The sequence below is a fragment of the Sardina pilchardus genome, chromosome 15 (assembly GCF_963854185.1).
Source record: "Sardina pilchardus chromosome 15, fSarPil1.1, whole genome shotgun sequence".
NCBI lineage: Eukaryota > Metazoa > Chordata > Actinopteri > Clupeiformes > Clupeidae > Sardina > Sardina pilchardus.
In genome coordinates this window covers 20,275,238-20,290,237 of record NC_085008.1, presented here as the reverse complement: position 1 = coordinate 20,290,237, position 15,000 = coordinate 20,275,238, and the positions used below count along the sequence as shown (strand labels likewise).

Genomic DNA, 15,000 nt, shown 5'->3' with positions numbered 1-15,000 from the left:
TAATAAACTATGTGTAGCAGTCCAGACCTCAACCAAATAAAACACCTTTGGGATGAATTAGAGCGGATCCTGAGAGCCAGTCGCCTCGTCCAACATCAGTGTGTGACCTCACCAATGCGCTTCTGAAAGAATGGTCAAAAAAATCCCATAAACACACTCCTAAACCTTGTGGAAAGTCTTCCCAGAAGAGTTGAAGCTGGTACAGCTGCAAAGGGTGGACCAACGTCATAATAAACCCTATGGATTAAGGATGGGATGTGACTGAAGTTCATATGAGTCAAGGCAGGTGAGTGAATACTTTTGGCAATATAGTGTACATACTGTACATACACAAACACAATACATACCAGGAGAACAACCAACAAAGTGACTATTCATTTATTTCTCTTCAAAATCTAAACAAAGCACCATTACACATATTGATTTATAATATTGATTACAACAATAATAATCCTTAGAGACAGAAGACCATTCTATTACTTATATCTTTATCATGACTCCTTATACCATACGCATGATTATCCATACAGGTTTACAGAAAACACAGTGTATAAAAACTGTCCTCCACCTCATCATCCACCTGTTGCAGGCACTACAGCAGAAGAGAGGTGCAGTACTTAGAAAAAGTGCCAAAGTGCATCAGAATGTGCAAAACAAATACTGTAAACATATTGCCTACATTTTCTTGGTCGACTTGCTCAGTGTTTAGGTGTGCATAATTATTGGTGTGTACATTTAAAGCAAGTCCCACATTTCATTTTCAGACACAAAACGGTAAAAAGTCATAGGCTAGTCATGCCTACAGCGCTTCATCAATCTTACATACAACATATGAAAACAACAGCTCACCAACAACATTATTATTATTATTATCGTTATTATGCGACACATTCAACTACAGATTACAAAAGCTGTACAGTAATGTACGTTTCACATTTTTACATTTCTCCACCTTCTCTTGCGGTGCAACAGCATTCTGGTAGCAACTAATCCTGCAGTCTCTCTGGATAATCATCTGATCTGCAAAAAGTTCATGGAAATATATGGTAAGCAGCCGATCCTTTTACATGAAGCAGTCATGAAAATACTCTTTTATTTATGTTAAAGACTTTTTTTAAGGCTTTCCATGGAACAAAAAAAAAAAAAACACTAGAAAGGCTGTGACACGAACTAGAAAGGCTGCTATTATTTATTGTGTGTTATTTGCTTGTTTTCAGTTAGTTATAGCTCTGCAGGTGAATTTTTTTAGTTCCAGTAGTTTTAAAATTCATGGCACTTCTAGTGCTAAACCCTTCCCTCCTTCAGCTCGACAACATCAAAATCTCTCTCACAGTATAAATGACCACACGGAGGCAGTCGTAGCTGCTCAGTAGAATAAAAACACACCTGCACTGTGGGAGGCAACAGAGGAGACAGTCGCTGGGCTTTTGGTCCAGCCGGTACTGGCCAGAATCAGGCAGGTCTTTGCATTCGGATATGAAGGCGTGCAGCTCGGACTCTGGCCCGCCCTCCCGCTGTTGATGCTGAGAGAAGTGAAGAAAAGTAAAGAAAAGTTACCAGCAGGTTGGCTCAGGTTTAGAAAGTACATCTCCATAACGTCACTTCATTTCTGGAATGCATGTTGTGCAAGTCATAGCACAGTTGGCTGTTGGGTATCCAAGCCATTTGAATACTGGTGAAAAGGTCTAGACAGTATTGCCTTGCAGTTTAATTCAATAACCATCTGTTGACACTCTGTTAGCTATAAACTTATGGTTAAGGCCAGAGTTTGGAATTGGTCAAGGTGATGTTCAATAATTGATCAACAACAGCTTAACATGAGTCTTAACACATTGTTTGTTAAGTCTCTCTGGGTGGACTAGCCTTCACAGGCTAGTGCCTGTGCTGCCTATGTGAAATCAAAACCCGATCCACCGATGTGCCCTTAACCCCAAAGTTTCTCCAAGGGATAATGGTCCTTCCTTGTAATATAATTGAGATATAAAAAGTTGCTTAGAATAAAAATGTCTGCCAAATGAATCAATACATTTCAAATGTGAGTGCAGGTGAAGTGCTTCCAAACCGATTTACCAAAACAAAGAGCGTTCTGCCAGTACCTTAATGGTTTCGTAGGTGTCTGTGATGAGGGTGATGAACAGACTGAGGACCATGTAGATGAACAGGGACACAAAGGTGTACAGGTACAGGCGACTATAGAGCCACACCAGGTAGCTCTTCTGCTGCATGTCTCTGAAAGTGGGGAACATGTCGTCGCCGTTGATCAGGGAGAACAGGCACTCAGAAACGGTGTTCAGGGAGCGGAACTAGAGCAAAACAAAGGAGAGAACAACTGTTAAGAGAGACACTCGGTGTGGCTTGTGCAATGCATGGCAAGTTTATTTATACTGCACTTTTCATTCAAGGGTAATTTCAAAAACAAAAGCAAAGTAGTAATTGTACATAAAAGCATAAAGGGGCAATAGTTGAAAAAAAAGTTTCAAAAGTAAAGTACATAAAGTAGGATAATCAAAAGACTTAAAACACAACAGAATAATTAAAAGAGGTTTATACACTACTGGCCTAGAATGGGTCACTGGATGAGTGATGGCTACTGTACATACTGTATCACACATTATAGGAGGCAAAGGGTGTTCTCTGTCCCCTTAATAATGAACTCTAACACTCACCACATACTGTACTTCCTTCTTCCTCTTCTTCAATTTCCTCTCTTAACTACATCTTCTTTTTATTTCCTACTCAATTTCTCCATCCCATTACCTTAGTTCTCTTTTCATTTTTGTAAAAAGGTCTTCCATTTCAACGGAGCCTGAATGTTGTTCTTCATTTGTCGCTTTGTCACTAAACTAAATAAATACATTTGAATTTGCATCTAAATCACAGTTCATAGCTATGGGTAGTCCCATGTTTAGTAATGAGGGGATGATGAGTTTGCTTGAACTTCTGACTTTATGGTGTCCACATTTTGTTGATGTATTTTAAAAATTTTGAGACTTGCCTTTTCATGATATGGCCCCAGCACGATCCACCCACAGAAGCAGTAACCCAAGTAGATCATGGCAGCGCAACAGCAGAACCGGATCACGTTTGGGAATGCAGTTCTCAGAGTAATGATGAGAATCTTTCAAAGGGAAAAACAAAAATGTCACCACAAAAAAAAACTGGACATTACTCAAAAGAAATGAGCTTCTGCTAGTCATTACATTATGGGATGTATTCTTTTTGACAGAAGTTTCAACATTTAATGAAGGAATGAGGAATGTGAGAACTAAAAATACACAAAACAATCTTACGTTGTACTTCCTGAAGTAGCCCATGTATCGCAGGACCCCTACCCACACCAACATGGTGCCAGTGCCCAGGAGAATACTGCAGGTGTCATAAATCGTCACATCCTGGTGAAACATGCCGGTTGTTTAGAGTTGTTTACTTTCCAGGTGGTCATGCAAGTCACACATCTACATTGTTACATTCCTTTAGAACCCTTAGCATACCTGTCACTGAACCGAAATCACATTACTCATACTGACAACTGTGACTGACCACCATCTTCAAATGGAGATTAGAGATCAGAGATTTCTGTTTACTTAAGACAACTCTGTGTATCTGTAATTCATCCCGTGATCTCTCCTTCACATGCTCCTGTGCACGTCCACAAACCTCTCACCTTTATCTGGATTTCAATTTTTATAATGGAGCCAATGATGGTCAGAGCATCGCTGACAATGATGAGGAAGTGCCAGCCATTTATAAACTCCATTCGGTCAGACCAGGGCACAGTTTTGTTATAAAAGGTGGCAAAAAACTGGGTGTACTCCTACAAATGGATAAAAAAGGGGAAACATGAGAGGACCGACAAAAGTGACACTTCCAGTTCCATTTCAAGTCATGAGCCTTTAACTCAGGGAAAATATAGCTTCTGAAAATGTCGCATTGACATGCTAAACAGGACAGGCGTCCTTGTGGATTATCTGAACATATGAGGGTTTAGGAGAACAAGGTATTGTATCAGCCGGTGCCACTGAAATGGGAGACTTACGGACTGTAGCTTTATTCCACTAACAGTTGATCTCGAGCAGAGAATCAGAGACGTGAGGCACATCAGAATGATGACGGTATCAAAGAAAATGATGTAGACAAGGTTCTTTGGGGCTAAATGAGAGAGAGAGAGGGAGAGGGGGAGAGAGAGGGAGAGGGGGGGAGAGAGGGAGAGGGGGAGAGAGAGAGAGAGACTCTTTTAACTTCTTCTTTTCCTAACACATATGCAGGACAGTCTAAATGTACACAATCTGGCAGATATGACAAACAAAATCAAATATTGTATTGCTCACATGTGCCAGTGACATTCCAGTCTCTGCATTCTTTGATCTCAACATCATGATCCAAATCCACTTTGATTCTGCCACTGTGGGCTCTGTTGTTGAAGGTGATCTGTTCACAGAGACATTTTTTTCCCCATTTATATTTAACTGGTCACATGTTACTCATAAACTTTATGCTATCTGTCTTCCCCCAACACGCACAGCCCTACAGGAAATTCTTACACCAAACAATTATGGCCGACATTATATTTTGAGATTAGGAAACAATCCTGGTGGAAAACTCAGGCAGAGTGGAAAGTACGTATTTGGTTCCCTTTTGTCACGCATGTCTTGAAATGACAAATGGCAGGAAGAGAGTTTGTTGACAAGCAGGGAAGGTTGGTCAGGTGACATACCAGTATATCGAAGTCATAGCAGTCAGGCAACTCGTGATGTTGGACAGTCTGCAGATTGATGGCTTTTAGCGTAAAGTTAATGCTCACAGCCAGCAGTCTGAGAGCAAAGACATAAAGTCGGCAAAGTGAAAGCTATTAAACAACGCCATTGACAATGAATGCATATGCGTAACAAAGCCTCTATTTAGCCTGGAGTCTAATTTACAGTACTGAATGGATTTTGCTATACCTTTTGAAATCTAATGTAAGATTTGCTGGAAATAGGTTCCCAGGCGTTTGGCTGAAGGGAACCGTTGGATAGATTTCCACACACTCTAGGAAGGGAAGATAAAACAGTTGAACAGTTGAAGGTGAAAGGACGCAAATGGTACACCTTCACAGAACACTAAACAGAAAGCACCAAGTGTTTTGAGTAAACCATTACCAATGTCCACTTGTGCATCAATGTCAAAGGTCTCATTTCCCGGTGAGATGCTTCCATTTCTGTAGGACTCTGCGCATAGGACAAGAGGCGTGTAGGATAGGCCAATCTTCTCATAGGCATGGTTCCCCACAGAAATGTTCTTGAGGTTGGAAAACTAACAGAGAGGAAAGGTCACACAAACCAAAACCCACACAATCTTTAGTTTGAACATGATCATCTTGAAGCTTAACACAATACTGAACTAGACACAAATGGTACAGTATGTGCCGTTTTCAAAATAAAAGCTATCACTTATACTGTACATATAGACATAAACCAGATCTGTTCAGTGGTGTAGTCTAGTTAGCTGAAGTGGATATACTGTGATAGTTAACTGTAGTGGGTAATCTGGGTATACTGTGACCAACCCCAAATGTTCATTTGTATCCTTGCCTAGTTTAAGTGTGTAGTCCTGCATATCACATATACTACACCACTACTGTAGGTCTGGGTACAATATAATTATTATTACTTATCTGTCATATTTGAACATTTATTAGAACACTTTTTTTCATCACATCTCAGAGCCAAAAAGAGCCAGGTGAGAACGTGAAGAAAAATAATCTAGCTCACAAAGATGTGCTTAAGATAATGAAGAGTAGAAAGCACACATCCAATATTGTGTTATGTCGTCTTGCATACCAGAATGATCAGTAAGGGCCTACCTGTTCTATGGCATATCCAACGTGGTCATACATGTCTTGCTTTGTGTACAGTGCGAATGTGTCTGCACTGCCATCTGTATAATCCTTGAGAAATAAATGCCTGAATGTCATCAGATTTTCCTCTCTGAATGTGACAACCAACTGGTTACTGAGACCAAATAAGACCAGCTAGAACACACGAAAAAGAGTGATCAGATCACAATACACGTCATGTTAGTAATTTCATCAAGGTTGCGTATATAGATATGCACTGTTAAAATGAGATTGTGGTTATTGGTTCTTACCTGTACTGTAATAATGACAACTTTGATTATTTGCAGAATTAGTTTCCATGGCTTTCTCCCTCGAGCTTTGTACTTCTCACAGGGGTTCATGAAGAAATATTTGAGTTTCCTCCTGAAGCATTCCACTTCTTCACAGTTCAAATGTGGAGAATCTGACCAGAATGGATGAGCATTTCCATTGAGGTCATTTGCAGATGTGTAAATAGTTTCATCCATATCTGGAAGGAACAGAAAATAGATTAATCGAAACCTCAAAACACAGAGACAGACACAGAGAGACAGAGACAGAGAGAGAGAGAGAGAGAGAGAGAGAGAGAGAGAGAGAGAGAGAGAGAGAGAGAGAGAGAGAGAGAGAGAGAGAGAGACACATGAAATCCTAAAACTGGAATTTAATTAGGCCTAGAATCGATAGAGGTTTAGTATTCATCTCCAGCTTACCCATCAGGCATGCATAGCAATGGCAAATCTTCAAGGTGACCTTACCTTTCCAAGAGAGAACCGTAAGCCTAGGCTACTGTAGATCTGAGTCTACGTCTTTCGAGTTTCTGGCAACATTATATGACGTTAACTCTTTCCAATTTACTTTGCAGTTCAGCAAATTAATATGTAACGCACAAGGAGGGTGTGGATCTCACGGCACGCTTGCTTAATTAGCCTACCTGAGCTTTGTCCCGTGACATGCCGAATAAGAAACTGCATCTCACAGTCAGAAAGTTCATCGAACTGTTCCATGCTGAACAGTAGCATTCACAGAAACAAACTTTTGCCTGTCAACTGTCAAAGCACAGCAAAACTACATGCACTTCTGCTGGGGAGAACAAAATGACTAACCACACTCAATCCTATTCAAGCGCCACCCGTGTCTTTAGGTAAATTCAGGAGACTGACTTCCTGCCCGAGAGACCAACACTCACCTGCAAGCATATTTTGTGTCTAATTATGACAATCAACAGAAATCATTCGTCTTCTGATCCTCTTCTCCACCGCTGCTTATGAAAGCTATGTTGACCGGTGATTAAAGTAAAATGGTGCTCAGTAGGCTATAAATCACGTAGGCGACCACGGTTTAGAAAAAAAATATGCTATGCTATTCCATCAAATGCCACAGCTCTTCTCGTCGATTTATCAATCTATTCGAATTGTAATAATGGCAGACAACTGAAAACTTGAACATCTCTAAAGAATTCCCTGAGCAATCTGAACAGGTGAGTTTGTTGAGAAGTTTAGGGGAGTGTCACGTGTGCGGACGATAGACGGGAGATTTAGCTGTTGTGATTGGTGGAACTACTGCTCGGGCTTCCCGTAACTACTAGCAACCACCTTGATGCCGGAAATTAATTATAGTAGATCTCTTTGGCGAGAACGCAAGCAGAGAAAGTTTGTAGAAGCTAACGGCACAGCCAAAGTTACCCAGTCAGTAGGCGACACTTGCCTTAAGGTAACGTTACATGTAAATCTGACATGCTACGCTAGTTTTTACTTTGCCAGTGACATGTTTTATATCCTTTAAATACCATACTGTGATACCCAAATAATATAACATCACATTGACAACCGCAAACTTGTCGTGCTATGCTAACGTTAACGTTAACATTTGCACAGTAGATATGTCTGATTTGCACTGTTCAATGTATTAAGCCCAATCGATGTCTACGTATTGTGTTCGCGCAACTTTCATGTAAATTGTTTCAGACTGAAATGTCGCCAGTTAGCCTAGACTGCATTGGATTGGCCGTAGCCTACAAGTCAACCTGCGAGTATCTCACATTAGACGATTCGCTGCTCATCAGTTTAAACATGTGTCTTGTCATCTACCGATACTTTTAGCCATATCTCCACTACACACAGAGATTGACATTTTAAGGAGAAATATAATTGATAGACCTCCAAATAGCCTGCCAATCTGTAAAGTTGAAAATGTGTTGAAAAATGCATGTTTGATCTGTCTCCCTTTTTACATAAAGCTTAAGTGCCACTAGGTGGCACTGTCTCTCAACTTTTGCCATCAGACTTTGTTTACAGAATGTAATGGCCAAGCTTTTTAGTGTAACCATATGACTCGTTCTTTATCTCTAACTCTAGGCCTATTTTTTTTTACTTCATGTTCTGTTGTTGTTGCAGCAATGGCATCAAAAACACAGAAGAGCTCAGCAAGCAACAAAGGGAAAGGTAAATATGTTCCATAAAATCTATATGAACCCATTCAGATTAGGCAAAAACAAACAAACAAAAACTCTGTCGTTACTTACCCTGGCATGAATATGCAAAGGTGTTTGCAAATTTCACTGTCAAAGCAATCATATTTGTCAAATGTTCTCAAAATCTCAAAACCACCATGCTGGTTAGATGTGTCATTCACTGATCATTGTTTTATTTAGCCCTTCACACAAAGTTACTTCCTGTTTTGTATCTATATGTAGATAAGAAGAATGATGCTGTATCACCCACTGAGAGTCTTGCTGAAACTGGTAAGAAGCACATGAGATGAGTATAACAGGGTAAAAAAAAAACCTTAACAACAACATTCAAACTAGCCAACCACAGAAAAAAGAAAGCCCAAAATAATGAAGCTATTAGGGATGTCAGCTTTATTCGTATCTGTGTGATTCGAGTTGGACTGGGAAGTCGCCAGAACCTTTTAGAGAACTACACCAAAACATTCCACAGGAAGCTCCGTGAGCTTTTAGTGTTTCTTCCCAGTAGCGCAGGGCTGTTGTGTTCCAGTCCTCAACTCACCCCTGACTCTTGGAGTGCACTGTGGGATCAGGAGCAGCCACTTTGCTGCACAATACTATTTTCAGTGTCTGTATTGTTCCTGGCTCTTCTTCATCCATTATCCTATTCATTTTGGCTCGTTGTGCCAGAGATCATGCTCACGATAGTGAAATTACAAACACATGTCTGGGAAACTCACAAGCAATGGCATGGTTTCCTGACTGAACCGTTTCAGCTAATAATCAAATAGACTTCCCTAGCGTGTTAGGCTATCTGATGAACCGTGACAGGCCATATCCACTGGGAGTGTGTGCTTGCTGTAGAACAGTAATGGATGCTATGCAGACTAATTTTCTACTGCCATAAACATCCATTCCATTACCTCAGAAAGTCATGGCTAATCTAACAGATTTTAAAGATTTGTTCGCAATATATGTTGTGTAAGAGTTGTTTATTCTAATGTTCTGTACTATTCTGATGAGGAGCCGTACTCTAAGCATGGGTGTTTTTTGAAAAGATGCTATCCAGGGCGTATTTTGGGCATTTAACAGCCAGCCTTAGGATGATGGTCTGTGGTCAGGGATCCATCTTTAAACCCATCTATTGGTAGCACCAGTGAACTATATTGACTAGAGTATGTGAGGTCAGTGAAGGGTAGCCTGAGGTCAAAGCCTTTTTGTCAGGTCAATGATGTCATGCAATGTTCACAGAATGCCCATCATAGCCGACACTGAGCACTAAGCATATGCCCGCTCCACTCAGTGCTTTTTCATGTGAGCCTCTGTATATGGTTGCAGTGCCTGTGGACATGGCGAAGGTTCAGCAAGGGTATTTGTTTACAGGCATCTTTCAGTCTTATCTCTTCTTTGTCAGTTTGTCTTTCAAGATTGTCATCTGTTTTTTCCCCCTCTTCTTCTTCTTTCCAGCACCACCCTGAAAAAAAAACACACACTTTTGGTTAAACCTCCTCCTCTTATTATGACTCTCACAAACGCGTGGAGCAGAAGTGTATCTTTTTACCTTAAATGACATCACCCACACTTTTGTGGGTGCAACCTGATAGCACTTTCTGCCCGGCTAAGCCCTGGCTGCTCGGCAGACGAGACCTTGTCAACTTGTTTTGTCCTCGGTTGAGTTTTGGGGAGAAGTCAGGGTCATGTGTTGTCTGGAGTCTCTTCCAAGTCGAACCGAAAGCCATCTCAGCTGAATTAAGGTAGAGAGGGAGAGAGAGAGAGAGAGAGAGACAGAGAGAGAGAGAGAGAGACATCCAAGAGTAAAAAACTGTGAAATCTCAAACAAGAAACATTCCTACCCAGGACATGACCCGTGTCCTGAAAGAAACAAGGTTTAGGAGAGAATAGATAACCACTGAAAACAGAATTCCTTTCAGGCATTTTTGAAGGTACTTCAAGTCTTGATGCGTTTATTACTGTTTTAGTTATTGCTGTTAATAACATGCATCCCTTTTCAACTTTACTTCTTTATTCATTAACCTCATACATGACACGACTATACAGAGCAAACACTGTGAGTAGGTCACTGGGTTTGGGCAGCTAATTGAAGCTGTCATTCACATATGGATTGTTTGAAACCGAACGATCAAATACACATCACTGTGCTTCACTTGTGTACATCCCATCCTTATATAACAAAGTGTTGTGTGGCTAGGTAGTAGCCCAGTGATGATGTGCAGATCCGGGTGGATTAGAGAGGTAAATGTACACACACACACACGCACACACACACACACACACCCCTCATGAGTGTTGATCCCCTGTAAGGAGTCGACTCCCTGCAGAAGCAACCTCTGGCGAAAGCCTTTTGAAGAGGGTGGCGAGTGCCAAGCGTTCTGTAATTATGCAAAGCCCTGTTTACAGGAGCACGCTGTGTGTCAAGAGCACTGATGTTAGGGGGCCGCCTAGGAAGAGCCACAGACTACACTCAGCCAAGGGGGTCATCAAGAGGGCCTCTGTATGGATGTAGGTGTGTGTGTGTGTGTGTGTGTGTGTGTGTGTGTGTGTACGCGTGCGTGTGTGCGTGCGTGTTTTTATGTGTGTGTGTGTGTCTGTGTGTGTGTGTGTGTGTATGTGTGTGTATGGGTGTGTGTCACTGTAATAGCATCTCACCAGGTTGTTATGGAAGAGGAATGCTTTAAATGTTTGGGAGCAAAAGAGCCTGTGGTTTTAGCTGGTAAGGGGGTGGCCTTCTCTCCGTCCAGTCTTTGATCTACGAGCGGACAGGCGTCGGAATTAAAGCGTTGTCAGCTGGAGTGTGTTAGAGTGTGTCTCCTACTGTATGTCTCAGGGTGTGAGGCAGTGCAGGCTCTACTAGCACATGAAGCCAAGCTGAAACACACAACCCTTCTCAGATTCAGCAAAGCACTGTGCACAGGTGCTGTGACTCAGTTGAGAAGTTGTGAGACATACTGTAAGCTAGTCCATGCTCTTGTGCAGTCCATAGACGCACACCACTAATGTCGGATCGGGATATTGATGAGTCATTTAGCTGAGTCATGATTCATGATGATTCATTTATAGAAGGATTTGGGATTCATTTACTGTAACTCTCTGACATCCCCTCCCTCCCCACACACACACACACACACACACACACACCTCCCATCCCAACCCCTCTCCCCCCAACCACCCACTACCATCATTTCCCAACCATTAGCGGCGCGCGGCGGCTTATACATTTGATTTTGTTGCAAAATGTCCTCAGCTATGAGGTTAATACACGGCGGCAGATAATATGGTGTCATAATGGTTTTGTTTCTTTCAACTTGCATAAAACACTGTCTTGCGGGCTTATACACACTGCGGCTAATACACAGGAAATGACCCTATCCTCTCTCCACCTCCTCTCCCCGCCCTCTCCACCCAATACACCCACTGTCCTCTCTGCAGCGCACCCCGACGACATCTTTCCCATGGTGCTCACCTCGGCTACCCAGGAGCTGTTCGAGTGCCGGGCGGACGAGGACGTGACGGGCGACAGCCCGTACAAACTGCTGCGGAAGGAGGCCATCGTGGTGGACATGAGGACCCGGGCGGCCGTGTCCGATTTCAGCCCCATCAAGCAAGGCGTGCTGGTGAGCTGTCAAAAGGGGCCGCTCTCGTTGTCACGGAGAGGTGGAGGAGCAGCAACAATTGTCCCGCCGCTATGATGTATGGGCCCAGTGCTTAGGGCAGTCAAGACGAGCAGGACCCTAGTCAAAAGAGTAGTAGACCTATCACAGCCGCACCCCTGTGCTGCGCCTATAGAGTGTAATGGGATCTTGTGGGTCTGTGCAGCGCTCTCACCCAACCTGACCCACCAAAATGGAAAGACCCATAGTTGTCATTAAGACACTTAAGCTGGGAACAGACAGCCCGACTTTTTTTGAAAGGATGGAGCGTCCGTGTCAATCGTGGGAAGTACGAGGGAGTCAACAGTAGCCACAGTGTTAAGTCGCGGCTGTATGTTTTGGAGACAGATTTGAATCGTTTGCCATTCTTTCCATTGTTGACGCAACCCAATGATTCAATCAAACATGTTTGATATTATCTTGACCAGTCTGTTCTGTGGTCGGCATAGTTGCAATTATGACATTAAACTGGCCAACAGCACAGTCGTTATGTTCGTGCTCATATCTAACTCCCGATCGTACCAGACTCTGTCTGTAGGTTCGTTCTTATTGTTCTTATCGGGTGGGATTAAAAAAAAACTGGAGGTCTGTTCCCAGCTTTAGGGTTTGTCATACTCATTGGCATTTGTTTTGTGGTCTCCTCTGTCTGTCAGTCTTGCTGTTTAATGGAAGATGTACAGTACATTTGCCATGAGTTGCGGATCTGTGTCATATATCTGACAGGGCGAGGAGTGGAGTCTATGTCCATTATGTCATTAAGTCTCTGATTTCTGTTTCTATGATGTCCTTCAACTGGTCTAACCAGGACTACCCCGAAGATGAGATGCTGCTGGTGTTTGACCGGGACTTCACGTACGGACAGAGTTTCTACCTGGTTCTCACGGTGGAGGCCAAGGAGAGGCTTCTGCGGGTAAGCCACCACTTCTTGATGATGACCTCAGACCAAAGCCTCTGCTGTCTCTATCAGACTCCTCTGACCATTGTTTTCCTCCAATTCCCTCCTGCTGTAGACACAACTGTCCTGGTTCAAGTTACAATGCTGTGAGTTGTAATGTCTGTGTCTTTTGTTTATTTTTTCCTCAGCCTCCAGAGTTGGAGACTGAGGAGGCAGAGGAGGATGACTCAGAAGATTTTACGATACAGACGACTCCGGTGCCCCAGCCGTGGGTGCCCCTGGGCAGTGACAGAGAGATAGAGGACGAGACTTTCACAGACTCCAGGCCCAGGGTACGGAAACGCAACTGAAAAATGTTCAATAGGATGTTCTATCACATCACTACTCTACTCTTTAGTGACGTTTATAGCAGCCAAGTTTTACAGCAAACGTTGTGTTATTATTACTTAAACGTTTCAATCCAAAGAAAGCATTTTATGAAACAGCATTTGTACTTTGTGACTTACCATCTAATGTTCTCAATCTTTCTTTCTTTCTCTCTCTCTCTCTCTCTCTCTTTTCTCTCTCTCTCTGTGTAGCTAAAGTATAAAATCTCCAGAATAAGGCGTGAGTTCGGCGCTCCAGTCATCTTCTCCGACCGCAACGCCGTGGAAACCAAAGATGGCTTTATGGAATGTGCCTCCTACCAGGACAAGAGCTTCAGCCTGAAGGAGATGGAGAGGAGCGGCGGGACCCAGGCCATCCCCGACGTGATCTCTGCCAGCACTCAAACTCAGTGGTAGGTCCTCAGTAATGATGATGGCCACAAGAATGATGGACAAGGCCCCCGACTTTGAACTCCGCTCCCTCGTTTTGGCTATTGGTTATATGACCGCAACTTCATAGAAAATGCAGGGAAGGAGCGCACATCCAAATAATCATAGGGCTGGCCAAGGTGATAGAGGTTAAGAGTTGGTTGAGAATGACTAGAGGAAAAGAGTGTCACTCTCTTTAGTTCAACCTTCACGCTTGAAGAACAAGAAGGATTGATTCTGTGTATTCCTAAACACTGTCATTTTCAAGTTCAACTGATTTGCCAGCCAACTATTTGGTTCCCTAGGACATATCCGAAGAATATGTGCACCCAATATGAACCTCGGGAGTTCTCCGAGGAGGACAAAGAGAACTGCCTGCAATCTGAGAATCTGAAGAATTTCGTCAAGTCAGTTGCCGTAAGGTAAGACGTATGCATGATTGATGGCGCCCCGGCTCCCAGTGCAGCTTTGGGAAGGCGTTTCTAACTGCTGCGAGGGTGCAGAGGGGAGACTCAAACTTGAGCGCTTACTGGCACTGAATTATTCAGCGTTCTTCCAAAAGCAAGCACCCCCTCACCGCCCCCTCAGCCTCCAAACCCTCAGTCCCCCTAGACCACATCACAGTTATCTTCGCTTAACTTTTCTTCCCTTTGAGTTTGTTTCATCCATTTGTAATGTCTCCGTCCTCCGTCATTTCAAACCTCAATCACTTCAGGTCAAGTCAAAATGAAACTTTCTCAGCAAAACCCACAAAGAGTCCAAATAATCAGACCAAATAATCCGAGTGAATGTTCAAAGACTTATATCATGGACTTGACTCCAATAGAATGGATATTACACTCTGCATCAGAGCTCTGTCCCATGGCTAGGTTTTTTGGAATAATATCAACTAGAGTTGTGTGTGTTATTTTGTGGTTTTTATTTCTTGCTGGAGATTTGAGTTGGCCATCCAGCAGAACGAGATCATGGACGTGTTCTTCGACGACTGGGCCGCTCTGAGCGAGGATGACGCGGCGTTCGGGGGCAAAGCCGACACCCACCTCAAGGAGTACCAGTCCTTCACCGACCTGCACCACAGCAAGGAGAGGACCATCAGCCACATCAACTGGCACCCCTCTATCCCAGGTAACAGCACGCTCCTTTAGCTGACCTCTCTTTGGAGACAGAGATCCTTTGCGTTACGGTCACCGTCGTCACTCTGAAGCGGTCAGTCAGAACACAAATCCGCCCCTTTAGTAGTCCGTTTAAGTCACTCTAAACACTCCACATGTCCACATCAAACAAAGGGGTGTTGAAATGTGAATTTATTCATCATATCCAAATGGATTGAATGGGTTCCATCA

At 43.0% G+C, this 15,000-nt stretch overlaps 2 protein-coding genes across 5 annotated transcripts in view; one reads left to right on the top strand and one right to left on the bottom strand.

Moving 5' to 3' along the window:
- Positions 1–362: 362 nt before the first annotated feature.
- mcoln3b (mucolipin TRP cation channel 3b) lies at positions 363–7,337 on the bottom strand. Of its 3 annotated transcripts, none has more exons than XM_062556856.1 (14): positions 7,041–7,337; positions 6,127–6,344; positions 5,843–6,010; positions 5,139–5,292; positions 4,944–5,028; positions 4,715–4,811; positions 4,329–4,428; positions 4,037–4,149; positions 3,665–3,814; positions 3,291–3,392; positions 2,996–3,118; positions 2,097–2,303; positions 1,387–1,523; positions 363–1,020 (listed from the first exon to the last, which is right to left on the bottom strand). In XM_062556856.1, the coding sequence occupies exons 1-14, from the start codon at positions 7,048–7,050 to the stop codon at positions 987–989; spliced, it is 1,698 nt and encodes a 565-aa protein (XP_062412840.1). In that variant the 5' UTR covers positions 7,051–7,337; the 3' UTR covers positions 363–986. The 3 variants fall into 3 exon arrangements, with proteins under 3 accessions (XP_062412840.1, XP_062412839.1, XP_062412841.1); XM_062556855.1 differs by lacking the exon at positions 7,041–7,337 and adding an exon at positions 6,786–6,973; XM_062556857.1 differs by lacking the exon at positions 7,041–7,337 and adding an exon at positions 6,610–6,743.
- Positions 7,338–7,469: 132 nt separating this feature from the next.
- The window catches only part of dnai3 (dynein axonemal intermediate chain 3), a 21,367-nt gene continuing 13,836 nt past the window's right edge, over positions 7,470–15,000 (top strand). For both annotated transcript variants that reach the window (XM_062556117.1, XM_062556116.1), the window contains exons 1-9: positions 7,470–7,564; positions 8,248–8,295; positions 8,547–8,594; positions 11,748–11,932; positions 12,774–12,878; positions 13,052–13,195; positions 13,442–13,641; positions 13,963–14,079; positions 14,592–14,782. In XM_062556117.1, the coding sequence (XP_062412101.1) occupies positions 8,250–8,295; positions 8,547–8,594; positions 11,748–11,932; positions 12,774–12,878; positions 13,052–13,195; positions 13,442–13,641; positions 13,963–14,079; positions 14,592–14,782 (1,036 nt within the window). In that variant the 5' untranslated portion in view covers positions 7,470–7,564; positions 8,248–8,249. The remainder of the gene's footprint in view (positions 7,565–8,247; positions 8,296–8,546; positions 8,595–11,747; positions 11,933–12,773; positions 12,879–13,051; positions 13,196–13,441; positions 13,642–13,962; positions 14,080–14,591; positions 14,783–15,000) is intronic.